At 27.9% G+C, this 27767-nt stretch overlaps 2 protein-coding genes across 5 annotated transcripts; one reads left to right on the top strand and one right to left on the bottom strand.

Moving 5' to 3' along the window:
* Positions 1-525: 525 nt before the first annotated feature.
* Positions 526-19483, bottom strand: LOC132938203 (puromycin-sensitive aminopeptidase). 4 transcript variants are annotated; one of them, XR_009663884.1, is made up of 12 exons: positions 19252-19483; positions 18463-18637; positions 5352-5590; positions 5110-5275; positions 4561-4852; positions 4080-4498; positions 3777-4017; positions 3015-3718; positions 2829-2936; positions 2652-2774; positions 2268-2545; positions 526-679 (listed from the first exon to the last, which is right to left on the bottom strand). XR_009663884.1 is itself a non-coding variant. In XM_061004904.1 (12 exons), the coding sequence occupies exons 1-11, from the start codon at positions 18810-18812 to the stop codon at positions 2327-2329; spliced, it is 2727 nt and encodes a 908-aa protein (XP_060860887.1). In that variant the 5' UTR covers positions 18813-19038; the 3' UTR covers positions 526-679; positions 2281-2326. The 4 variants fall into 4 exon arrangements, 1 of the variants encoding a protein (XP_060860887.1); XR_009663882.1 differs by lacking the exon at positions 19252-19483 and adding an exon at positions 18772-19033; XR_009663883.1 differs by lacking the exons at positions 5110-5275; positions 19252-19483 and adding exons at positions 4917-5067; positions 18772-19023.
* Positions 19484-19700: 217 nt separating this feature from the next.
* On the top strand, positions 19701-24801 carry LOC132938205 (nuclear receptor coactivator 5). The gene is made up of 9 exons (XM_061004905.1): positions 19701-20415; positions 20482-20589; positions 20686-20773; positions 21339-21368; positions 22220-22312; positions 22473-22672; positions 23705-23922; positions 24126-24201; positions 24392-24801. The coding sequence occupies exons 1-9, from the start codon at positions 20283-20285 to the stop codon at positions 24625-24627; spliced, it is 1182 nt and encodes a 393-aa protein (XP_060860888.1). The 5' UTR covers positions 19701-20282; the 3' UTR covers positions 24628-24801.
* Positions 24802-27767: the final 2966 nt, after the last annotated feature.

The raw sequence follows: 27767 nt of genomic DNA, 5'->3' as shown, positions 1-27767 counted from the left end.
AAATAATATGTCTTGGGCACCACTTTATATTCAGTTCAAGACTGTATCATTACTATTTATAATAATATTAATTAATTCACATATTATTTGAAGATGTACAAATGAACTCTAAATTCTAAATCATAATCTTTTAAACAAGTAACAATTATACTTTCAAAATATAATGTGTAACTTTATTAGTTTGCTTGTAAATAAGCTTAAGACATAAAGGAAAGGTTTGAGGTTTATGTTATAGGTAATTAACTTTCCTCTGGCAAAAAAGAAATATACTCATCCCAAATAAGATCAGTGCTGGATGTTCAATTTATCCATAGGATCGTAGATAAGTTCAGAAGTTTTGACTTTGACTTTTAGCTACTAAAAGGGGGAATGTGGTTGAAGTCACCTGACATCGACAACAAAAACTCATCGCTGCCCGGTACTAATCAATTAAATAAAGTATTAAATATACATTCAATTAAAGTAAATAAATAGATAATTAAGGAAAACTACAGGAGGTTATTCATAAAATAAAACAATTAAACATAAAGAATACATTTATATTAATGAAAAAAAAAAGAATATATGCCCAATATAAGATAGGTTATGCCATTAAAAATTTACATTAATGTAACAAAATGACTTTGGTTAACGAAAAACCGTTAATAAAATGCTGCTTCTTCTTTGTATTATGTCGAGCCTGAAAATAAATGGTTTGTTCAAGATTATTAAATAGTTAATTTTTAATAATTTGGTTTAAAAAATAAATGTGTTCCAAATATTCATTAATATTAAATATTTTCATAACAAATTATTAAGTTAATTGTATAAGTAGGTATAGTTAGTAATGTAATATTTTATAAATAATTTATCTCATCTAATCTTATTTTTAATTTTTATTAAATTTTATTAGAATAAATGCCATGCAGCATTCGGAACAATGTTAATAGTACACAAATTTAATTTTATGATAATTTATGAATTAATAACAAAAACAATACGTAACAAAATTAATTGAAATTACATATAAAACTAACATTATAATTAGTTGAACAGAGAATAAATCTATATTTAAAATTATAATATAAGATATAGAAGATATATAAAGTACGAAAAAACTATACATTGCTATTGTCTATCAACATCATCCTAATTAGAGGAAAATTATTTGCAAATTTAGTAAGATTTACTTTTAGGTAAAATAATCCCATTAACCCTAGTTTAATCAGACGCACAAATGTTGAGTTGTTCTAACAGACTTGGTGCATCAATAGTTCAAATAACCCATTAATAAAAGTACAACTGGCGATATTACGGTGTTTGGATAATGATTTAAAAATAAAAAAAATCGCTGATATGACTATAGTAGTGGGGTGGGTGGGCAATATTGAAGCAGTAACTGGCAGAACTCAGAAAACAGTTCTGAACTTTATTAAGATATTGTATGTCCCTTAAGGTATAAGTGGACCAATCAACGGCACCGTATTCTAACTAGCAAGCTATATAGTGCTCAAAAACATTTGGAAGAATCAAAGTTTGATGAATATCGCCTTATAAAACCTAGTACACGAACCGTTGGTAGACAATAAAATCAATGAAAGGTCAAAAATCCAGTGAGGGAACATTGATGAATCTCAAAACTTTAACTTCGGTAACACGTAAGAGGGGAAATAATAAAAAAAAAAAAATCAAACATAATAAAATCCCTGATGCGATGAAAAATTATTACTTTACATTTATTAGTATTCAAAGTTAACCCCACAGCATTACACCATTTAGTAAATTTAATCAAAACTAAAAAAAAACTCAAATTCTGAAATTCTGAAGTCAGTGTAAATGATGTCAACTTGCTGCTTTGAATTAAAAAACTCGTGCAGATAAGAACTTAAGTTGACGGTACTGGTTACTATCAAGTGTCCAGGGAAAAAACTATATTGGTCCTGTTTAAGAGTCGACAAAAATGATCTCTCAATATGTTTTAAGTACAATTGACTCGAATATTATACCTACCTAAGAATGGAAGAACAGAAATTGGTTGGTAGTTGGTAAAATATGTGCTGGATTTCCTGATTTTAAAACCTGAGTAACGTGGCAGCATTTCTGCTGATGAAGGGAAAGACCCATTCAGCAAGTGATTTATTAAAAATTGAATAGATCAGTTAATTGAGTACGTCATAGCAGCAATATAAAATAGAGGCAGCAATGTTGTATATTTTATTTAAATAAAACTTATTAATATAATATATAAATAGAAACAAATCATTTTTTTTTTTAAACATAATAATTACTTTTTTGACTAACTGGAACAGTTATTGAGCATTGTTGAGCAAGCCATTAGACATTAAAGTCATTTTTGGACGACTTTATGAAGGAAATTTTGTAATTTTTCATAGTCTCTCTTTAACCACGCAGCATTTAATCGGATAGTTTCACAAGCTTGTTGAATTGTTCTTTCAGCACCTACACAACCATTATGCTTGAAGAAATTCTCTACTTCTTCAGCTTTTTCAATAGAAGAAAAGTTTTCTGTTGTATTTTTCACCAAACGAGTTAACAAGAAACCACCCTAAAAAATAAGTTGTTATTTTTAAACGCAATAATAAAATGAAATAATTTAAATCAATCTTATCAGAAATCAGCTAAATTAAGCTATAATTAAAATTCATTTTTACCTGGTATTGATTAAATAATTTTGACCAGTTGTCTTGAATGAATTGCCAAGCTAAATCTCTTCCAACTTTAGATCCACCAACAGAAATTATTACAAATACTGTATCTTGTGAACGAACTTCATCCTAAAAAACAAAATTATATTACCATATTCCGATAGTCATTATTTAATAACTTACAGACATTGCAAAATCAAGCACTTTTTTTAATATATCTTTATTTTTAGATGCTCCCATTGCTCTGCATATTCTATCCTTTTCTTCGTGTAAATCAGTTCCTCTATAGAGCTAAAAGAATAATTACAATTTAAGATACTTAATTATGAATTATGATATTGTATATATGTAGTTAATTTTATATCAAACCTGTAATAATTGATTAAAAGTGGTCTCATCACCAGATGACAAACAAGCTTTATAAATAGGACTTCTCAAATCAGCTACAATAGTTTCTTTACCACTTAAGTGATTAGCAAACTTTATCTTAGCTTCAGACATAACATCAGGATCAGCACTAGATACCAATCGAGCCATTACTAAACCTCTCAGCATTGTTTCAAGGTGACTTTCATTAGGCTGAGGAGTCCATCCCAATTTTGATGATATTTTTTTTAAAAGAATTCTGTTGTACTGTTTAAATAATTGTTCTGTATCTCCTTCAACATTAGACAATAATATAGCTAATTTACCAAGCACATTACTCATTGACGACCAAACAGAATAATTATCTTCATCCGTCATAGCCAACATTAAATTTAGTACTTCATCTGTACTTGAGAGACCAGCTTGAACTAAAGCAAAGAGATCATCAAGTAATCCAAGACGGTCCAAAGGTGGTAATGTTCTTGACGATATAGATGGTACAAAATTTTTAAGTAATTCAGGTGTATAACGAGTTCTGTAATATCCAACAGTACTCGGGTTTACTTTAACCCATTCTCCTGGTGAAATTGCATTAGCAGGAATGATTATATCCTTTTGAATTTCAGACATTATTTCTTTATGACACACAATTTCTGGATTTCGAGATGTAGAAAATGTTAATGGAACCATCCATAAAATACCATCACCTAAAAATATAATTGTATTCATTAAAAAAAAAAAGAATAAAAATGTTTTTTAAATTACCATCAACTTGTCCGTTAGCAGTAAACTTAGTTTGAGATACACTAATAACCCTCGATCCATCAGGATTTTGAGTTTCTTTTTCAACAGTTATTACAGGGAATCCTTTTTGTAATGTCCATGTAGACATGACATCTTTAACTGGTTTATTACTGGCTTCTTCTAAGGCTGCCCATAAATCTTCAGTAAATGTATTGCTGTATTGATGTTTATTCAAATACAGATTCATTCCTTTACGGAAATCCTAAAAATCAAAAACATTAAAATTAAGATAAAGAACTTTCCAATTAATTAATAATATCTTACTTGATCTCCAATAAAGTTATGTAACATTCTGATAACTGAAGCACCCTTGTTATATGAAATGTCATCAAATATCTCATCAATTTCAGATGGATGGCCTACTGGTATTTCAATGGGATGACTGCTATTTAAAGCATCCAATTCAAGTGCTCTAATATATGTGTCTGTGACAAATTGTGTCCATATATCATATTCTGGGAACAAATGTTCCACACACAGGAACTCCACAAACGAAGCGTATCCTTCATTTAACCAAAGATGTGTCCACCACTCCATTGTAACTAAATTTCCAAACCATTGGTGAGCCAACTCATGCCCAACAACTAAAGCTATCCATTGTTTACGAACCGCTGACGTATTGTCTGGATCAACTAAGAGACATGATTCTCTGTAGGTTACTAAACCCCAATTTTCCATAGCCCCTAAAAATATATTAATTAATTAATGGTTATTAATATTTAATTCTTATGATAAACAAAGTTACCAGATGAGAAATCAGCAATAGCTATTAAATCCATTTTTGGTAAAGGATATGCTACTTGGAAATAATCCTTGTAGTAAGGTAATGCACATTTAGCAACTTCCAAGGCAAATTTTCCTTGTTCACTTTTTCCAATTGGTGTATAGACCCGCACTAAAACACCATCTGAATCTTTGTCCTCTACATAATCAAAATCTCCTACTACAACGGCAACCAAATAAGTAGACATAATTGGAGTTTTTTGAAATTTAAGTAAACGATCTCCATTTTCTTCAGTTGTATCAGAAACCACAGGCTATAAATAAAAAAACTATATAATAATAGAATATAATATAAAAGTTAATTTAATGAAAATGTACCATGTTGGAAAGAGCCGTTTTGTTTTGGGGCACAGACAATAAAATGTTGAATTCAGCCTTAATTGCCGGCTCGTCCCAACAGGGAAAACATCTCCTTGCATCAGTTGCTTCAAATTGTGTAACAGCTGAGTATTTTTCCTCTCCACTTGGACTTCAAACAAAAATTTACATAATATTAATAGAATAATCTTACCATATTAGACAAAGCTCGGTGAGATGTGTTACACACAGCTACAGATATATCAAATACAGCTTTCAGATTTGGTTCATCCCAGCAAGGGAACATTCTACGTGCATGAGTTGAACACAACATGCTAACAGCCGAGTAGAATTCAACCTGATTGCCGCTATCATTCACACTATGCAATTATTTTTAAAAAAGAAGGAAAAAATTGCAAAGCCATATTGACAAAGAATTTTATTCATCCTACTCACCTGACATATTTACTACGGTAAAATCCTTTCATTTTATCATTGAGTTCACCAACAAATATAAATTTTAAAAATGCTTCGCCTATTTGTAGTTCTTTATCAAATCCCAAAGTGACTGTTTCATCTTCCGCTGATAGTGTAACTGAAGGTTTGGAAATAAATCCATCACTGTCTTTTAATTCGACTTCTTCAATTTTTAAATCCAATGCATGTAAAATTATTTTATTGGTTGATTCCAGAATCTATGAAATTAAAAAAAAAACTTTATTTATTAAATACAATATGTCACAATACACAATAATATGTTAATATAGGCATTTGAAATTAAATATTAATAAATACTTATATTTATCAGTATTTAAATTTATGAACTAAATACATTATCAATATAATTCACATGATGTACCATGTCAATAAAAAATACTTAAATAACTTTTTAATATTTAATATTTAAAAAATATATTGATGGTAGCACCTACATTGTGTACAAATTTATTTTCTTAAATACAGATACAGAGATATTATTACAGAAAATAAATATTCATTTTTTTTATTACTATTATTAAAATGTTTGGTTTACAGATTGTTTTCTTTGAATTTTATTAATGTGATTGTGATTAATATTAAAATTTAAATACATTCAACTTGAATTTGTATCACACGATTATAACTCATACATCAAAACGAGATTATTTGTATAAATGTAATGTGATAAAAACGGGTTTAGAATAGATGTATTATCTTTAGTATCACAACAATTAATATATTATGTTATGAAATTAATGAGTAAGAAATTTATGGATGGGGGTAATAATTTTAGTGGGTGATTATTTAATACATCTTGGCATTAGTTTAAAGAAAAGATAGTTAAAGATTTAATGCAATTCAAGGAAATCCTTTTCTGAACAGTAACATAGGGGAAAATTAAATTTATTTTGAAAGATTAAAAAAAATGATATACGGTAGTATAAATTTAAGGAAAGGCTAAACATTTCACAAATCAAGGTGTTAGTTCCCCTCAAAAATTCAAAAATATACCCATGAATCACGGTTATATGTATAAATGTATAATAAATATACAAATTGGAAGAGAATGAAGATAGATTTGGCATTGAATCATTAATTATTAAGTTTAAAGACCATATTTTCATATGCATGGATTTTTTTCACCATTTTAGGAGAATCCTGTGGATTAACTTCTTTTATTTAAATGTGAATTATTCACTTTTACTGTAAACTGTCACTCGATGATTTCTTATACATTTTGACAGTGGCAGCTCTAAGGGGATCCCCCCCCCAAAAAAAAAAAAAACTCGAACCCTAGAGCCACCACCGAATGTTGACGTGTCTTAATCAAAATTTAAACGAGTAATTTCTATCTTATTAAACTTTATGTACTAAGGATAATAATTATAAGTTAAATATTATCATATGTATTCATACATTATAAAAAAATCATTAATTATATAATAAACATAGTACTTTTCCGAGTATCGAGTTCATATTCTGAATTTAATATTTATTATAAATATTTCGATTAATATATCACACAAGCTGTCCTACCCGGGTGTTGCCCCGGGAAGGATTAGATATTTTTTTAAATGTATATGCAATATTCATACGACGGATTAAATAATTTTTATGCCGTCTCTATCCAGTGCTTTTTTGTATACAAAAGGTGTAATATCAAAAACCCGGTTTGATTGTTTAGCAAGACAGCTAGCCACCTCAAATTAAAATCGATTTAGTCATTTAGGTAGGCAATCTTCAGACAATTTTTAAGCAGTATATAATCATTTAGGTAATCCACCTGTGCTGTCCTGCGGTGAATTGCGGACACGACAATGCACTACAGTAAGTGCAACCTAACCTATGTAGGCAATCCAGTTTTTCAAGAAGAAAAATTCTATACGTATCGACAGAGAATAGTTATGTTAAGAGGACATCACACCCGCATGTGTTGTCTCCGTCTTACACATGTATGACATGGACAAAACGCGTTTGCGCAGTCTGATAGTAAACTCGCTTAATTTTGATTCTAGTGTAAAAATACTTATTATAAAATTGAATTGTGACAATATTTCTAAAGGACAAGTCGTTGCGTTTTTTTTTAAAAAATTTTAATTTTGAAAAGTTAATGGTATTCTAAAAATGTTGAATTTTTTTCTATTTCTAAACGATATAATGGAAAAAACGCAACGACTTGCCCTTAGAAATATTGTCACAGTTCAATTTTATAATAGGTATTTTTACTTTAAAACCAAAACTGAGCGAGTTCTACTCAGACTGCGTTAACGCGTTTTGTCTTAGTCGTACATGTTGTGTAAGACGGAGACAACACATGCGGGGGTGACGTCCTCTTAAGACTCTTGCTTGTATATTGCAGATTTGCAAGTGCAAGTTCTTGAACGCTCAATATTTATTTTACCCAATAGTCAATATGTATTTACAATTGATACACTACAATTTCTTCCTTGAAAATCTTGAATACATGCCAACTACTTATGAAGAAAGATCACCAATGTAAAATATTTATACCTTGTGACTCCCTATGTACAGTGTGCAACACTGGCTCAATATATTACGAAAAGTCATACCTATAAGACTATAGAACAGAGGAACGAGGACTTCTAGTTTTTTCATATATTTTCTAGAAAAGTCGCAGAACAATGTGAGTTATGTTTAAATATATTCCATTACACAAGGCCATATTTAAAATTTAATTTTGCATATTTTGTCGTTATCGCATATTTCGATTTTCAGTAAATTGGACAAATTGAGAGCTACAATTATAAAGTGACAATTTGGAAAATGTTGATATTAGGTATTTAGGTATAATATAACATACAAATCTATATAAAAATATTATATTCCGAATGTCTACTTATAATCTATAATATGATATAATATAAATATTATCGGTTAGGTAATTCACTATCTAGTATCTGGCCGATAACATCGCGACGCGTGTCGGAATTAGGAAGTAATCATCAGTTGTTATCCGCACGATTTAAGATAGTTATTTACCACACTATCTTAAATCGTGGTTATCCGTCAAATTAATTATATATTGTTGTCTGTTGGTTGATTATCATGCAATTAATTTTTCTAGTTTTTATCAATTGATTAAAATTATATATTTTTTCACATCAATTTTATAATTTAGGTTCTATATTTCATTTAAGTTTTTTAGAGCATATTATTTGTTTTCTAACTGCATGTTATGTGCATAATATTTTGAGGTTTTTAAGTACTAGAAGACCTCAGCGGCTCAGCCCTACCTTTAACATATAATTATTTTAATAGTCTTCTATCATAATATACATTTGTATTGCATTTACGCCTAGGCGAACAATATAGATAGATCGTAGATATAACATATTTAATATTTATGACATATTATAACATGAATATTATAAAATGAATATATGATTTTTTCTTGTCGAATATGAGAATAAACTACGTAATTTAAAATTTTGAAGAAGAATGTACAGGTAGGTTAACAAATAAATATTATCTAAGAATATATTTAATTTTAAGGTAACTGGCACAGGTGTACACATTTTGGATAAATCTATCTGCTTATAACTGTTCATAGGGTACAGTTATTCGTGTATAAAAGAAGTGAAGTGCATATGCATAGGGAGCCTCATTGGTACAGTTATGTTATTGTGTACACATTATTGGACACCTGCGTGATCAATGTATAGAATATTTTCTTTCGAAATATTACATTTATTATTATTTCATACAAGTATACAACGTATATTATAATACAGGGTACCTTGGTAATAAATGTGTATCATAATAATACCATATCATCTTTCTTTAAATAAACTAGTATCCTTGACCTTGATAGTCAAAGAAAGAAGTGTCTTAAACTACTAACCAGTATAATATTTTAAAATTATTGATCACCAGAAGACTATTACATATAGTATTTTAAAATATAATTAGAAGTTATAAAATGTTGTTTATAAGAATTTTCAGGTTTTCAGTACTAAAATATTTAAATATATAAAATATAAATGAACACTTTCTAATATTGGATTTTATAGGGTTTTTGGTTTTAGTGTAAATATGGTGTTTGTAAATCAATTTAGGATACAAAACTTATTAATTATTTTATAAATTATAAGTTATAACTTAAAATTATATTTAATGAGAAATTGAGAATATTTAAATTATAAATTACAAAATTATAGATCGGTACTATGGTTAAAACAGCAGATTTTCCGACTGTTGTTTATGTACTATTCCTTGAATTAATGCAAAAAATAATTTAATAAGATTAATATGAATAATGATATAATAATATTATTAAACTTATATTATGTAACCAATGGATATACAACATATTATTTAATGAGTTCTTTAATATTGTAGATAACAAAATATGGTAATATGGTATGATTATTGAGTAATGACTTGTTTAGCACTAATTTTTGTAGATAAATATATATAATATCGGTAATACCAACTTTATTATTCATTACAATGTATTTAATATTTATTAATACAAAGGTAAATAATTCCGTTATTAGAACATAATTGTATATTATATTGTTATAAACTTAGAATTTATAAATATATTTAATAAATTATGTTCATAAATTAGTTAGATAATGTAATAACGTAGGCAATCGTAATTCCCCAAACACTGTAACAAGCAACCTTATTGTTAATACGATAATTAATTTTGTAACAATAATAATTGATCACCAAAACGTTCAAAATAATAAGTAACGCAACTAGTATTATAATTTTTCAACAAAAATTACTATAAAAGTACCTAACAATAATTGTTGTTATTGAAAAATAATAAAATGTAACATTACGTTTGTGTACATTACATTTTAATAATTTTAAATTAAATTTAAATTAATTTTAAAAAACCGGAGAAGTCACTGTAGTAGGTGTCAGGTTAGGGGGGTACATCGTCATTGAGTAGATGCAACGGATGTATTAAATTTAGATTCAATGATAAATCATTGCATACGAAAAACGATTCTGAGCGGCCAGCCCATTTTTCCAAGAATATTCATTATTATATTATACTAGCTGATCCCGCTGGCACTTCGTTGCCCGTTAAATGTAAACCTAACCAATTCTATATGACTCAAACTTTGTTCAATTCGTTGTTTAATATTCGGTGTATGGTGTTCAAAATTTATCTTAACTTTTCTGTTGCCCGGAATAAAAATTCTGATTCGAAGCAGTTTATTATCAGGTAGGCAATCTACCTGCCGTAGATCGCGGACCCCGTGCTGTTTGTACGTAAGTGTATGACTTACCTCTAAAGTATCAAAATTGTTCAAAGTTTGTCATTTTTACTTAATTCCACCTTCGGAGGATTAATATGATGAATTAATACAAAGGCCTAACGCAACCGTACTAAAATCCGACGAATAAAAATAAAACAAATTTAACACTTTTTAAATTAGCCTATCTTCTTCCCAGAGGTCTAATCTACACACAAATATTCATTTTTATCTATACTATAAAATTATAGCGTTTGTTTGTGTGTTCGGGATAAACTCCGAAACTACTGAACCGATTTCGAAAATTCTTTCACCAATACAAAGCCACATTCTTTGTGAGTGTCATAGGCTAATTTAAAAAGGGAAGTGATCACCCCCGGTAGGTGCTCAAACAGGAATTTTGAGATTTACGATAGGAATTTTATCACGTATTGGCAGTGAATAATTATAATCGTTAATTACTCCACTAAAACGCAACATTTTTGAAAATCCTTTCTTATTGCACGGTGAAAATATGAGAAGAACCTCTATTCCAAATTTCAAGTCCGTACGTTGAGTAGTTTTTGAGATACAGTGAGTCAGTGGTATTTGGATTTTATATGTATAGATAACTAATTATTGACTAACATTATCGGACTTTATTTATGCCTAAAACCTGTTCCGTGATATCCTCTTTCATTTTAAAAAAAACTGCATGACAATTGGATAAGAAGTTTCGAAGACAAACCGTAACAAAGATTTCCTCTTTTGCTTGATTTCAGTTTTATATATATAGATTTAAATTATTACTAGAAATACTATTGGTTTATTAATTGTTACAAAAAAACAATCACATACATTTTATAGTAATACTATTAAATGGTATTAACTTATAGCCTTATAGGTCAATTATAGCATCGTATCGTAGAAGCGTAGATCAATATAATCTATAAATATTTCACATTAAACTAAATATTTTGGAAATGTCATTATGTTTAATAAATTATAATATTATAGTTTTAAAAAATTTAATTTGATCTAAATCTCCAAGAATAATATTTTTTGAATTACAACAAAATAATTAAAATTGTTAGTTTACGTTTGAATATCAAATTAGATTTTTAAACGGTCACAAAAATGTAATGTGGGATTATGCTAATTTATACAATGCATATATTTGAGGAATCTTGTATTACATTTACAAACATTAGATATTGAAATGTATAACAAAATAATTATCAAATTTTTACAAATGTTGTCGAAGTTTGAAATTCAAAATTCAAACACTTATAAATAATACCTGATATTATATTTTCGATATTTTTAATTGCTGTAAGCACAACTTATGAGGAGCCTTGTATTACATTTTCAAGGTTTTTTACTTTAAACAACAATTTTACTATATTATTATATATAATTGACAAAACAATTAAACGAAGCGGGGACAATTTCAAATGTGCTATAAACTGCCACTAAATTTGGAAATTTTATCATGGATGGAAAACTGTAATATAATTATTTGGTGAAAATATCAAGTCTTTCACAGTTACAATTTTTAAAATAATACAAAACCAAAATAGATTTTGTTGAAAACTGGTTTAGCGTAAAAATTCCTGTTTTTGTAATTTTTTTTTAGTTTTTCCTGATTATTTAGAAAAATTCTGCTAAATTTGTTCTCTTGAACCTCTTTCCCAGCTAGATCCAATTTTCTACCAGAAACCACTGTATATAACATTTTTGCTACTATAAAAAGTTACCTGTCATATTTTGTCAAACTACACATCATTGTAAAATTAATAGATTCATTGCTCCGATAAAATGTAAAGATGTTTTTATTTAATTTGGTTTGTGTAATGTAATATTAATTAATTAAGATAATTATAATAACGTTGTATGACAAAACAACAAAAACAACGCACTTACGAAATTTTTGTCCAATATAGTATATTATATATAATTATTTAATAAACTCTTAATATTGATCAAACTGCTTATTATTTAAGATGTTCTAATATGATTCTATACATTTGTTGCTTTTAAAAATTCTTCATTCATTATTGTTGAAAATGTAATAGGTATAACAGAAGGTAAATAATAATATAAAAATTCATCATTTATTCTCATGACATTTTTGTCGAAATAATAATTTAATCAAAGTATGTACCTAACGTTTTAATAATAATGTTAAAGTAATAAGAGAAATAAAATTGTCGTGGATTCAAAATTACTAATTTTTTTGGTTAGGTTAACCTAACCTAACCTAACCTAACCCAAAATTAAGGAAAAACGGACATTTTTAGGCAACATCTGTTTTCGAGAAAATCGATTTTGGTTTTTGGTGTAATTCTAAAAAAATCACTGTAGGGACATGAAATTTTGACTGAATGTTTATATTTTCATTTTCTATACACCATAACATTTTCCAAAAATTTTGACTCTTTTTGAGCTGTTTACGGACATTGTCAGTTTTCAATATTTTTAGTTTTTTTTTCTATAAATATCAATAAAATTTTATCTGTTGAGTAAGAAAGCTTGAAAATTTAATTGAATGCGCCTAGGTTATTGTTTCAAAGGCAGATGAAAAAAATTAAAAATCCTTAGTCACAGTTTTTATTTATAAGCATTTAAATGCTTAGTTCAAATTTTGACAAAATACGGAAAAATCACGAAAATTAGCAAATTATTTTGAGTTGAGAATTCATAAAAATTTTTCTTTTTAAATCTAAGATTTGAAAATGTAATATAAGATTACTCATAAGTTTGTCTACTTTAATCAAAAAAAAAATGTCTAGAAGAAACTTAAATTAAATTTTTATGAGCGTCTGAAATTTATATTTTTACAACATTTGATATTCACTCGATTTCTCATGTAACAATTTTCTTATTTTATTGTAATTAAAAAACGAATGACTATAGATACTTGAAAATTTCACTGAATGTTTGTATTAGCATTTTCTATACGCCATAAAATTTTGAAAATATTTTGACTCTTTTTGAGCGGTTTACGGACATTGTCAGTTTTCAATTTTAGATTCTGAGTGAAACGATGAATGTATTGATTTTACAATGATGTGTGTTTTTTTTTTTATTTTTTTATTTTTGTGTCTGTGTACACGATAAGTAGTCGAAATAATGCTTCGATTTTCGACTTCAGTATCTTGTTCGATGGGAAAGTGAATATCGTTGGTGCATTGGGGAGGTCAAAATTTTAATTTCCCAGTAGTTTTCAAAAGCGATGTGAAAAACAAAAGAAAAATTAAGGAAAAACGGGAATTTTTACGCAAAATCGATTTTTAACAAAATCGATTTTGGTTATTGGTGTAACTCTAAAACAAATGACCGTAGATGCATGAAATTTTCACTGGTTGTTTATATTTGCATTTTCTATACACAATACAATTTTGAAAATAATTTAACTTTTTTTGAACTGTTTACGGACATTGTCAGTTTTCAGTTTTTTTAAATTTTTTTTCTATAAATATCAATAAAATTTTATTTGTTGGGTAAAAAAGCTTGAAAATTTAATAGAAGGCTCCTAGGTTATTGTTTCAAAGGCAGATGAAAAAAATTAAAAATCCTTAGTCACAGTTTTTTTTTATACACGTTTAAAGTTCAAATCTTGAAAAAATACGGAAAAATCACGAAAATTTGCAAATTATTTTGAGTTAGAAATTCATAAAAAATTTTCTTTTTAAATCTAAGATTTTAAAATCGAATACAAGATTCCTCATAAGTTTGTCTAACTTTATCAAAAAAAAAATTTCTACAAGAAAGTCAAATTAAATTTTTATGAGCGTTTTAAATTCATATTTTCACAACATTAGATATTCACTCGATTTCTCATGTACCGATTTCCTTATTTTCTTGTAATTCAAAAACGAATAACTGTAGATACATGAAAATTTCACTGAATGTTTATATTAGCATTTCCTATACACCATACAATTTTGAAAATATTTTGACACTTTTTGAGCTGTTTACGGGCATTTTCAGTTTTCAATTTTTTTAGTTTTTTTTTCTATAAATATCAATAAAGTTTTATCTGTTGGGCCAAAAAGTGTAAAAATTTAATACAAGACTCCTGATATATTTTTACAATAGCAGTTGAAAAATATTGAAAATACATAGGCACAGTTTTTTTTTTATAAGCATTTAAAGATCAAATTTGGACAGAATTTATCAAAATCTCGAAAATTATCAACCATTGTAATTAATAAATTATAAAATGTTCAGTTTTTATAGCTAAGGATTGAAAATTTAAAACAAGATTCCATGTAAATAGATAATTCGGTTACCAAAAAATCTAAAAAATACACAAGCACAGTTTATTTGTATAGTCATTTTAAGTTCAAATTTGGACGAAATTACATAAAAACCTAGAATAACTATTTTAGTTATTTTGTTGTGATTGTATAATATTATTCGTGGGCACTTGAAACTTCTAATTTGTAATATTTTCATCGATATATTATGATGATAGTATCACGGTTTGTTGTTGATGTATAACGCGTTATATGTACCTAATGGATATTGTGATATGATTAATTTGGAATTTATTATAGGTCAATTTTTTTTTTAATACCATAGATAAGTGTATAATATGTCTTATACCTAGACTGACATATCGTCTCCACTCAGAATCGTTTTTCTTATACAATGATATATCATTGAATTCAAATTTAATACCATCCATTATACAGTGACCCACTTGTAACCTACAGTACAGCAGAGCGACATCCACTTGCCCACCTTTTTTTAGTTTTTTTTTCTATAAATATCAATAAAAAAATTTTTGTTGGGTAAAAAAGCGTGACAATTTAATATAAGGCTCCTGATATATCATTCTAATAGCAGTTGAAAAATTTAAAAATACATAGGCACAATTTTTTTTTATAAGCATTTAAAGTTCAAATGTTGACAACATTTCTCAAATTTATAATTTATTAATTATTTTGTAGTTAAAAATGTATAAAATGTTTAACTTTTTTGGCTAAGAATTGAAAATTTAAAACAAGGCTCCATGTAAATAGGTTATAATATATAAATTACTTTATTCACAATATCATCAAATATACTTGGTAATATCATAGGCTGACTGACCGTTTTCGCTCAGAATCGTTTTTCTTATACAATGATATTATATCATTGAATTCAAATTTAACACCATCCATTACAGTGACCCACCTGTACCCTACTGTACAGCAGAGCGACATCCACTTACCCACCTTTTTATAGTTAAGTATTGAAACTTAAAACTCGGCTTTTTGCCTTTTTATAAATAGTTCATACTGTGAACAACAAATTACTCTACCTTTTTAGTAAAATTAAAGTTTACCATTTTTGGTAAAATGAGGTATTTAAACTATGAATAACAATTTTAGTTATTTTGTTTTGTTTTAAAAATATTATTTGTGGTTATTTTTAAAGTATACATGTTATTTTTTTTTATGCACATAATGCAATTTTCAAATGCAATGTTTTCGGCAAAAATTAATTCAACCAAATGTATTACTAATAGTATAAAAATTACTTTGATAGCAATAATATCATAAAATATACTTATTACTTAGTAATATATGCTGACAGACCAGCTTCTTTGCTCAGAACTGTTTTTTGTATACAATGATTTAATATCATTGAATTAAAATTGAATATATACATTACAGTGACCCACTCGACACCAGAACAGTATCCACTTGCTTGCCTTTCTTACAATAAATTAAACAAACTATCAAACCTTATTTAACAATCACCTACTTCAGACTTCAACAAATTGTCGTTTATCTGTTAAAATGTATTAAAATGTAGTACCCACAAGGTTCTTTATAAGTAGTTGTTATAGCAATTTCAAATATTGAAGTCTAATGATACATGGGGACATCATAAAATGTGCATAGTAATACAGAAGGTCTGTATTTATACAGAATCGATTTTTGTATGCAATGATGTATCATTAAATTCAAATTTAACACATAGGTGACATTACAGTAACTTATTCATGCCCAATGATGAGGTACATGTCTTGACATTTACTGTCCAGTGTTACCTACTTTCCTCTTTTTTTAAAACCATATTATTTTTTCAACTTATTTAGATGATATAAATTGTAACTTCCCACAGAAAATGGTATGTTATGTATAAAAACTGTTATTAAAGATACAAAATTACAAATACCTAATAAAACATATTCTGGATAGTTAGGTATGATTATGAATAATAATTTTTCAAGTGGTTTTACAGACGTTTAAAGTGCTTGCGTTATTTTTATTACAATACCTGCAATAACTGTGGCTGGACTGCTAAAGCAAAAGAATCTTTTTCAGACTAAAACTAATAAAGAATTTTGTAAGAAACTCGTGTGGACAAGAAAATTTATCTATACTCCATTCACATTTAGAAGGAACCTTTGTGCGCAGTTGCGTGGCTTAATCATACTGATGGTTGATTGGTAGGAGTGACAAACAGGTGTTGCCTGACAAAAACTGGTCGCCGCCGAGGTTTCTTCTTGATGTAAATAGAGTATAATATTAACATTTTGAACATAGAAATAAAAACAAGAAATTAACCATAACTCATCATAATGAGAAAATAATTAACAAATTTCACAAATTTCTTATAATAAAAGAACCAAATAGTATGTGAATTATTATGTTAAAAAAAATAGGTAATGGTACTACATTACAATTTTTTTAGGGAGAGGGCGTAAATTTTATGCAACGGCAGGGTCCCCTGAGTTCAAGCACTGGGCTCCTTCCCAAAGGCCCTTTGTTGTCTCACTAAGCACGAAGTCCTTTGTGGCTGTACTTCCTGCACACTCCTCAAGCCAGCTATGCTCATGGATATCTCATTTTACCAGAAACATGTATTAATATACTAAATAAGACCTTATACAATGATTCATAATTGTTGTATAACATCTCACAGAACAGAATCTAGAAAAATGTATGGCTAATACAATAGACCCAACAATAGATGAATATAGAGTTAAATGTTGAGTAATTTCATGCGGTTGGCTTTTTACAATGCATCTTAAGTAATTTTAGATTTTTTTTCTTAAGATAATATTTAGGATGTGACAATGACCTAAGTATCTTATACGCTCTCTGCAATATAATATTGCTTTAGTTTGAAGAATAAAATACTATTTGATCATACTATTAATATGTACAAGGTTATGATATAGGTACTTCTATAAGAATAAATTTACAATTAAAACATGACTCATACACAATAACCCTTTGTTTTTTAGATATCTAAAATACACAAAGAAAAATACTTCTTTGGGATCTTTCTGTTGTTTATTTTTTTCAACTATTAAATAATTAAAGAATCATATATTTTAATTTGTTGTTTCTTTGTATAACATGTAAGTATACGTAAAAAAAGTTTCCAAATTAAAATTATAAACAAAGTTAGAATAATTAGGTTTTATAAGTTATTGGTTAGTTAAAAATATTTGTATCTAGATTCTAGTTCTATATACGAGATATGTATAGGTAATTAGAATCTAAAGGATTAATATTTAAACATGTTACATATTTTGCATAACACAGGTACTTTTATTTGTCCAAAACATACGGGGTACTGTCAATGTAAGTAGTCATCACTAATTAAAAAAAACTATTATATTTAAATTCTACCTTATACTATTGATGGAAGTATTAATAATTGGAAGCAGTTTATAAGAGTAATTGCTAAATGACTTATTAGGTAGGTAGTAAGTACTATTGAGTAGTCTAATAAAAATAGTTAAGTCAATAATTAAGTACCTATATTATTACATTATTACTACTCGCATTATTATTGACTTAAGTAAACCTTGACAGGAAATTAAAATTAAAAATATATATGATATACGATTTTATTATACTCACGTTAATGGAAATTGTTTCTTTGCCTTCAAATGTGAATTTTTGCAAATCCGGCTTCAAAAATAAATCATATAACACTGGTTTTACAGATTTTGGTAGGCGTCCAAACGGTTTCTTGTCCCCGGCCATTTTACAGTATTTTTTCGAGAACGAATTCGAAAAAAACAATCGAAAACACCTACAAAACAACAACAAAATAAATCACCAACAACAAAAACTATATATTCTCCGCAATGATGTCACAGATTCGCGTTTATATACACTAACACGCTCGCGCGCATATACGGTTTTCAATTACATTAACACACTAACACGATTCTAGGTATCCTCCTCTTCATACCCCAACAGAACATAACGGTAAACCGAGTTTGCTGTTTTTAAGTCCCTATATACGTATAAACAGAAACCGGTTTTATGCTCAAAAAGTAGGCCTATAAAAAAAATCCTTCGTGAACACCACCTATATAATAATGTTGTTCACGAAACGCGAATCAATCGCAAATTCGCAAACGACGTAATAATAATATATAATATTGGAGACGCGTTTTGGAAGGTAAATCCAATCGAATTTCTGTCCACCCGAAACCCGAGGGTCAATAACATTGATAAATCACGCGTTTTTTCACCGAACTTATCTCGTGAATCATAAAGTACATAGGTACTGCATACGCCTTTACACAAAACGTCACGTTCAAACAAAATAATAATAATAATAATAATGTGATATTATTATGAGAGAAAAGTTATTGTCAGAGAAAACAAAAACGTGTAAAATTAGAAAAATTTACTCACTGTTGAAACGGTGTTTAATTTGATTTATATAGTCGGTATTTGTTATAAATTTTTTTAATATCGTCAATATTTTTCGGGATAATATGTAGCGATAATTAATCGGATGACGATAGAACCCAATCAATTTTGAGCACGGGCAACTAGAGCGAAGGAGAGACGAGAATGAATGAATCAATGAAACCACATTACCACAGCACGCCACCACGCCAGTACACCACACGGTTAACACTTAACAGTTAACACTTTAACAGATAAACGCCGAGCAGTGACGAGGGAACACGTAAATACGTAATGAGTACAGGATAACTCGCCTATTCCGGATGGCGGAGAGTGGAAGCGGAACTGTGGAAGGGAAGAAAAACGTAATACAAAACGCGGCCCGATTGTCCGTCCTTCTCTCTCCGATCCAATATCGTAGCGTTCCATTGGTCGTCGGCGTCAAACAGTCGGGCCACAACCCATTAGCCGCTCCACATAGTACCGAGTTTAGTTTTATATAGTAGGCCCCACGCAGACGTCCGTCACCGATACACGCATACGATGTGGCGACACTCTCCCGGTCTTGTGATAAGGGCACGCGAAATCAAATAATAATAAATAATAATACTACCAGCGGCAGCTACCCATCAGTATTGACAAATTAGTTATTATTTATTATTATAGGTACTATATAGTAAAGTTGTTAGTTATTAGTTACTGTCAAATCAACTTACTGTTCATCATCCTCGTCCGGGATAAAATAAATAATAATTTTTTATTTATCATGCAACGATCGTCATTCACTCGAAATTCGAAAGACGCAAAGTGAATAACGACAATAATAACAATAACTACACTTAACACTAATAAATAATTGTTCTGGTTGTCGATCAACCAGTTGTCTGAGATCATTGAACTACTGTTGTTCCTGCGTACATTGCTCAACCGCTAGTTGGTGTACTTGTGTTTTACTTACCACTATCATCGACTAGATTCACACGTTTTTAATTGATTTGTTGTGAACACCATAACCGAGTAACGAGAACACTAACATGAACAGGCCGAGAAACCAAGCTGAACAAGAACTGAAAGCCAGGGCTCGCATATATGTAGCGAATATACCTCAGGCTGGTATGACTCGCAAGGAAGTGGTGTCCGTATTTCACAAATACGGCGAAATTGATAGTAAGATGTTTGTCCATAACTTTAATATGTTCAATGATTTTGTAAGAAAATACATTTTTTTTTCAGATGTTTCTCTACAGACTAGACATGTTTTTGTTCAGTTTGTAGAAGAGTCTTCTGCTCTCAAAGCCTTGGCTCAAAATCCTCCAGATTATATTATGAGCAAGAAACTTGGTATATATGCTACTTTTATTTAGTTTAAAAATAAATTTGTATGCATTGCAATTTGTTAAGCCAGTTTTATGACAACTATTTCTAATTTTTATTCAGATGTGAAACCAGTAAGACCTTTCTTTTATAGAAATGGAGAATTAGTAAAAAATGAAAGAGCGGCAAATTTTGATGCTAATGAAAAAAGGTATATAATATTTGATTTATTAAATTATATAGTTTATGGAAACGATTTGATATAATGCACTGTTTTCAAAATTTCAAATCACATTTGTAAGTTGCGTACTGCATACAAGTTTTGACATCTGATAATTGAAAGCAATGGTACTATCTATGCGGCTCAATTATATTAAAAAATGAATTTTTTGGCTATTCCAAAGATTAAGTTAAGTAAGAAATTTATGAGAAGGCCTAACATAACCTTATTACTCTTGGCTCAGCACCTCCTTCCACCACCACCACCAGAAAATAAAATACTTCACATACTACATAGTACCTAAAAAATGTGCAAGTACAAATCTTCATAGTTCTACAAATTTCCAGTGACTTAATAAGTTTTACAATTTGCCAAGTAGTAATGGATCATGTAATGCTAAACTGGAATTGAATTTGTATGTAGTTTTAAAAACAGTGCATTCAATCAAATTGATTATATTTGACTAATTACAAAAGTGAATTAGAACTTGAATATTATTTTAATCTTTTCCTCCTAGATTTATTAAAGATTTTATTGTTTAACATGATAATTTCAGAAATGACAACCGAAATCAACCAAGAGATTAGTAAGTAAAGCATTATTTTGTTATTTTTGTAATACACAATATTTTATAGTACATGTGACAAATCTATTTCTTGTAAATACATATTTATTTTGAGTATAACCAAATCTTGATTACTAAGGAATAAGAATCAAAAATATATTTATAACTAAGAACTTTATCAGTGAGTGACATAATTTTGTTTAGTCCACGTATATTACTTCCTCAATAATGAATTTTACCAGAAATTCAGTGGTCCATACCGGTATAAATTTCCCCTTAAAATGAATACCGGTATAAAGTAATGAAATTTGTTTGCGATACCGGCTTAAAATATTTGTTATACCGGTAGAATTTTTCTGACCCACCTCACGAGCTGGGTTAAAACAGTTGTACCAGTATAAATGTGTAATCCCCTCATTTCTTAATGTTTCTTAATGTTATCGGTTATCAGTTTTAACTAATCAAGTGATAACTAAAATTAAATATGGAGGGGATATTATTGGTATTTATTATTTTGTACCTAAAAATTTCTTGCTATACAGATATACACCGATTTAGTATACCGGTGTAATTATTTTGCGTACCGGAATAAATGAACAAATTTCTAGTTGGTATCAGAATTCATAATTAAAGAAAAAATTAATCAAGTGTTAACTAGAATGCTTAAAATGCAACCTGTACTTGTTAGGAACCACTTTATTTAGAGTTATAGACAATTACATTTAGGGAATGATATTTTATTATTACCTCTCGTAAATATTCCAATGAAGACTTAAGTATTATGCTTTAAAATTATGCATAATGCATTTATTTAGCATAATTTGTAAAAACTTTGATATTCATGTTTAATAATGTTATTTTTTAAATTTTAGTGATGATTTTAAACCAGCCAGACTCAATCCTAATGTGATGAATCCAAATGCTCCTAATGATTGTGAAATTGTCGTCACTAATAATTCTTTAACGTAAGTTTTAAAACATTCACATTTTATTATACAGTGAATTTCGTCAAATGTGGTCAGATGAGTTTGGTCCCAACTTGTCCACATTAAGTGGAATCCACTGTATATGTAAGTAAAATAAATAATAGTGATATAATTATTTTATTTATTTTTTATATTATAGAGAATATGCAGAGTTTTTAGAAGTGAACTTAAAAAAAATGAATATGAAAGTTGATTTGTTATTTCCTAATCCTGATATACCAATCAATCGTGTTCTTGGTACCTTAGCACAAAGAGGGACATTGTATGTTTTAGTTGTACGTGATGAAAATAAATTGTATAGAAGCGTTACTGTTGATATACTTCATGGTATACCTGAAGGTAATATATTATGTGTATTTTAGACTATACATAAATAGCATTATATATTATATGCTTGTATAGGGTGATTGTTTTAATGCCAAACATCTATCATCCTGGTCAGTTTTAATCTTAAAATAATGTTCTCATATAATTTAATAAGTAAAGTATTTTTAACTTTTTATTGTGACAACATATTTTCATTCATGTTTGTGAAGTAGACTGAAGCTTCTACTTATTACTTGTCATACTTCAACTTGCAAGGTTACAATACTTCGGGCATGCATAAAAAACAAAACATCGGGAACTTCAGAGGCTTTAACTTATAAACTTAAGATTTCTGCCAATTTTTTTTTCGCACTATCATTCTCAACATTCCGAACTCTTTAAGAGGACGCTACATATATATTTTGGGTCTCTGTCTTACAAGTGCATAACATAACAAATTTACACTCAGCAGATCACGTTAAATTCAGTTAGTTTAAAAGTTAGAGTGAATCGACTTATTATGAAACTTGATGGTAAGAACATTATTTGTGTTTTTGTTGAGTGGGTTTTTTACGATAATTCAGTTTTTAAGTGAGTTATGATTATTTTTAATTAACGCCATATTATGTACGCATAACTTACTAAAAAATTTAACTATTGTAAAAAACCTACATAAAAACACAGATAATGTACTTACCATCAAGTTTCATAATAGCTCGAGTCACTCTAATTTTTAAACAACGGAGCTAAACATGTTATTCACTTGTAAGACGAAGACAACAAATGGCTGTGTAGCTTCCTCTTATGTAGGTTCTTTAAGAAAATCCTAATATAAAGGCCGCCCAGTAAAGAAGTATTGTTCCTCAAAAAAAATTTTAACAGTTTTAGACCAACTTAAAATCATTGAAACATTTTATTTTTATTTCTCAAAATTAAAATGTATATGAATAACAAATCATTTTTGTTAAAAAATGTTATATAAAGTTATACATACTTATTTTTGTGGTTTTGTAAGACAAATATATTTTTACAATGTATATTGATTTATTATTTTTATTTTTCCAGAACACAGAAACATGCCTTATAAAGACGCATTGGCATTTATTGTTCAAAGTTTTGATGCATATGTTAGAGGAGAGAAAATGACTCCTATACCTGGACTTTCAGGCATTCCTATATCTGAATGTGGATTGCCTTTAGGTGATAAACATCCGGAAGGAATTAGCACATTGTTGAATTTATTACAGGATCAAAGAGATATAACAGTACTACAGTATGATATGGTAAAAATTAAATTTTTAATATTGTAGATTTTTAATTGATTTATTCATGAAAATTGAGTAATATTTTTTTTATTAAATTTGAAATCTGAAAACTAAGAATAAATATTTTTTCAATTTTTATAATTAGTAAATAAAAAAAAAATTTTATTTTTATATTTATTAAAAATAAATAATATGTGGATTTCTAATTATTTTTTTTTAAGATACTACAATATCTAAAAGAGAAAAAAGATGAACATATCAAAGAGGAAGTTGGAGTCTTGCCAACGTTTAAACCAAGTAAATATATAAATTTTTTTCATGTTAAATAATCTTTAATATTAATAATGAATTAGTTTATATGCATTTGTTTCTTTATTATTTACATATTTAGCCTTTGTGATGCTTAAAAATATACTATAAATTAAGAAAATTGTATGTAGTTATAATTGTAACTTTTCAATAATAAATAATTAATTATTCATTTTAGCTATAGCTGATATACCAATTCTTCCAGCAGCCACTGCCATTCAAAATCCGCAAGCAGCTGAATTACAAAATCGTATTTTGAACATTTTGAATACATCCCTTTCTACTAGTGCTCAACCTCAACAACCCATTGAATCTAATCAAACTGAAAAAGAGCCATCGAGTATTCTTCAAGAACCTAATGTAAAAAAAGCATTAGAAAGTTTATTTCAGGGTGGTTCGTTACTTAGAAAATAAATATTAATGTGCATGTAAAAATAGTTCTTGTAAATAAATAATTTTAATTTATTGTCACGTTTCAAAACATCTATCATGGGTAGAAATTTTTTGTTTATAGCCTTTCTGTTTATATGAGTTTGCTAATTATTTTAACAATTAAATTATTAAATTATAAAATATTATTAAATTAAATTATTTGTTCAATCTTGTATAAACTTGATATTTATAGAGGGGGAATGTACCCTGCAGTTATAAAATTCTAAATATGTCAGTCACTTCAAAATAATAAAAACTTTTTAAAGACCTATAAAGTGTCTGTTAAAGTTAATATATACTTATATTCATGACTCGTGTATAATATAATAAGAAGCCATCTTTACTAATTACTAATAACCAGTAAGCATAACAGTGTAACGATGAATGTTTAATATAGTATATGCAGTAGCAAAATTTCACCTTTTCTCAAAAATACAAATTAAATGCTCATAACCATTTACTAAATAACTAAGTTTTTACTTAATTAGGTAAATGATAATATAGATCTTATATTTGTATGGATATTAAAAATGATTAATTACCATTGGGGTGAAAATGTTCATCCCTGAGAGTTCTTATTTAGTTGAACAAGATAACATATAAGATATAAATATAATTAATAACCTATAAGTAAGGTATGCAGTTATAAATTACAATCCCCTGTAAATTGTTTAGGAGTCTTAAGTTGGGAGAAATGTTTAAATTAGTATTAAGCAAGGGATTCCAGCGCATTATTTTAAATGTATTTATAGTTTAAACATAATTGAAGAGAAAACTATTAAATATATTTTCCATGAGTATTTAAATTCAAAACTAAATATTTCATATCCTTGTTTATTGAGGTCTTCTAGAGATTTTATATTAATAATTTTTTATTTAGGTTTTATAAGATTATAGCTCCCATTTAATTTATAGTATAAGTGCAAAAATTGTATTTTAGTATTTTCATATTTTGAACTAAAGATTCCGAGCAGATCAATGAATGTATTAAATTTGCAATTTTTTTGGTCCTAACTCATGACAATTTTATTAAAAAAAAATTTCCAATCTTCAACTTTGATATCTAAGTAAAATATAACTAATACTTTTCTTAATAATAAATTGGGAAAAACAAAAAAAAAAGGAGGTAGCAGGTAACCACTCTAGTGCACAGTAGATGTCGAGTATACCTCGTCATTTATGATTAAGATAATGAAATGTATGAGTTAAATTGACCCACTGTAGGTATAGCAGAACCCGACATCCACTTACCCGCTTTTTTATTTGTGTGTGTACTAATAAGTAGTCGAAATAATGCATTGATTTTCAACTTCGGTATCTTGTTCGATGGGAAAGTGAATCTAGTTGGTGCATTCGTGAGGTATTTTCAGAAGTTTTTAAAAGCGCACGGAAAAACATAAAAAAACAGGAATTTTTACAAAAAATTGATTTTCGAAAAAATTGATTTTGATTGTTGGTGTAATTCTAAAACAAATGGCCGTAGATACACGACATTTTCACTGAATTTTGATATTAGCATTTTCTATACACCATACAATTTTCAAAATATTTTGACTTGTTTTGAGCTGTTTGCGGACATTTTCAGTTTCCAATTTTCTTCAATAAAATTTTATTCGTTAGGTCAAAAAGCTTAAAAATTGAATACAAGAATATTAGGATATATTGTTACGATGGTAGTTCAGTAGTTGAAAATTATTAAAAATAAATACTCACAATTTTTTTAACATATGTTTTTGGCTGAATACACATATTTTTACTTTTCAGCTTTCACCAATTTATTGTAAGATTTTCGTTGTCATGGTTACTATTATTCACAAAAACACCTACATGTAAACGTAATCCTAACCTTAAGTCATAACCGTCTGTCACCAATTTTTTTATATGCATTTAAAGTTCATATTTTGACAAAATACGTAAAAATCACAAAAATTATTTTGGTTTGAAATTCATAACAATTTTAGATTCTGAGCGGAGCAATGAATGTATTGATTTTACAATGTGTACAAACAAATAAAATTTAATTTACATTTATAGAAAAAAAAACTAAAAAAATTGGAAACTAAAATATCAGTAAACCACTCAAAACAAGTCAAAATATTTTGAAATTTTTTTCGTTTATAGAAATACTAATATAAATATTCAGTGAAAATGTCATATATCTTTGGTCATTTGTTTTAGAATTACACCAAAAACCAAAATTGATTTTGCGTAAAAATTCCCGGCTTTCTTTAATTTTTTTTCCATGAACGTCAATAAAATTTTATTTATTGGTTAAATAACCTTGAAAATTTAATACAAGGCTCTTAATATATTGTTACAATGACATTTGAAAAATATTAAAAATCCAGTCACAATTTTTTTTTTTACATGCATTTATATAAGTTCGAATTTTGACAAAAGGCTTAAAAATCACAAAAATGTGCAGATTATTTTAAGTTAGAAATTCCTAAAAATTTTTCTTTTTAAATCTAAGATTTTCTAGAAGAAATCTATAGAACTAGATGATCTGAATTGAATGGATAAATTATAGGTATATACCTATGTAATGTATGTACGTCAATATATTATTATTTATTTATAATTTATAATTTAGGTATTTGAATAGGTAGGTATACATTATAAATATTATTTGTTTATTTATTTTATTTTATTTAATATCGGTAAAGATTACTAGGCCTCACTGAGTAAAACTCGTGTGGAGGCCTAGGAGTTATCTTATATACAACACATTTATATTTATCCTTTTCTCCTTAAATAGCTACTCAAATACACAGTAAAAAAGAAAAGAAAAAAAAACAACAACAGAAAAACAGGAGTATAAGTTTGAACAGCTAATATAAAAAAAAAAATAAGTTGTATGTGTAAAAAAAAAAAGCAAACAATGGTAGAGTAAAAAATAAATTAATCCTGAAACTTCAATATCGAAGCATCGTATTCATGGTGAAGCCAATGAGTAATGTATTTTTTGAAAATAGAAAGAGACGTATTAGCCACTTCTTTGGGCATTATATTATGTATATGTGTCCCAACAAAATCATACACTTTACGACATCCAGCTTTTTTTGGAAATTTTAGCGAATAGTTATTAGTAGCATATCTAGTGCTGACTTTGTGATTTACAG

Source organism: Metopolophium dirhodum, chromosome 2, assembly GCF_019925205.1.
Source record: "Metopolophium dirhodum isolate CAU chromosome 2, ASM1992520v1, whole genome shotgun sequence".
NCBI classification, from domain to species: Eukaryota; Metazoa; Arthropoda; class Insecta; order Hemiptera; family Aphididae; genus Metopolophium; species Metopolophium dirhodum.
This window is presented reverse-complemented; position numbering and strand designations above follow the sequence as displayed.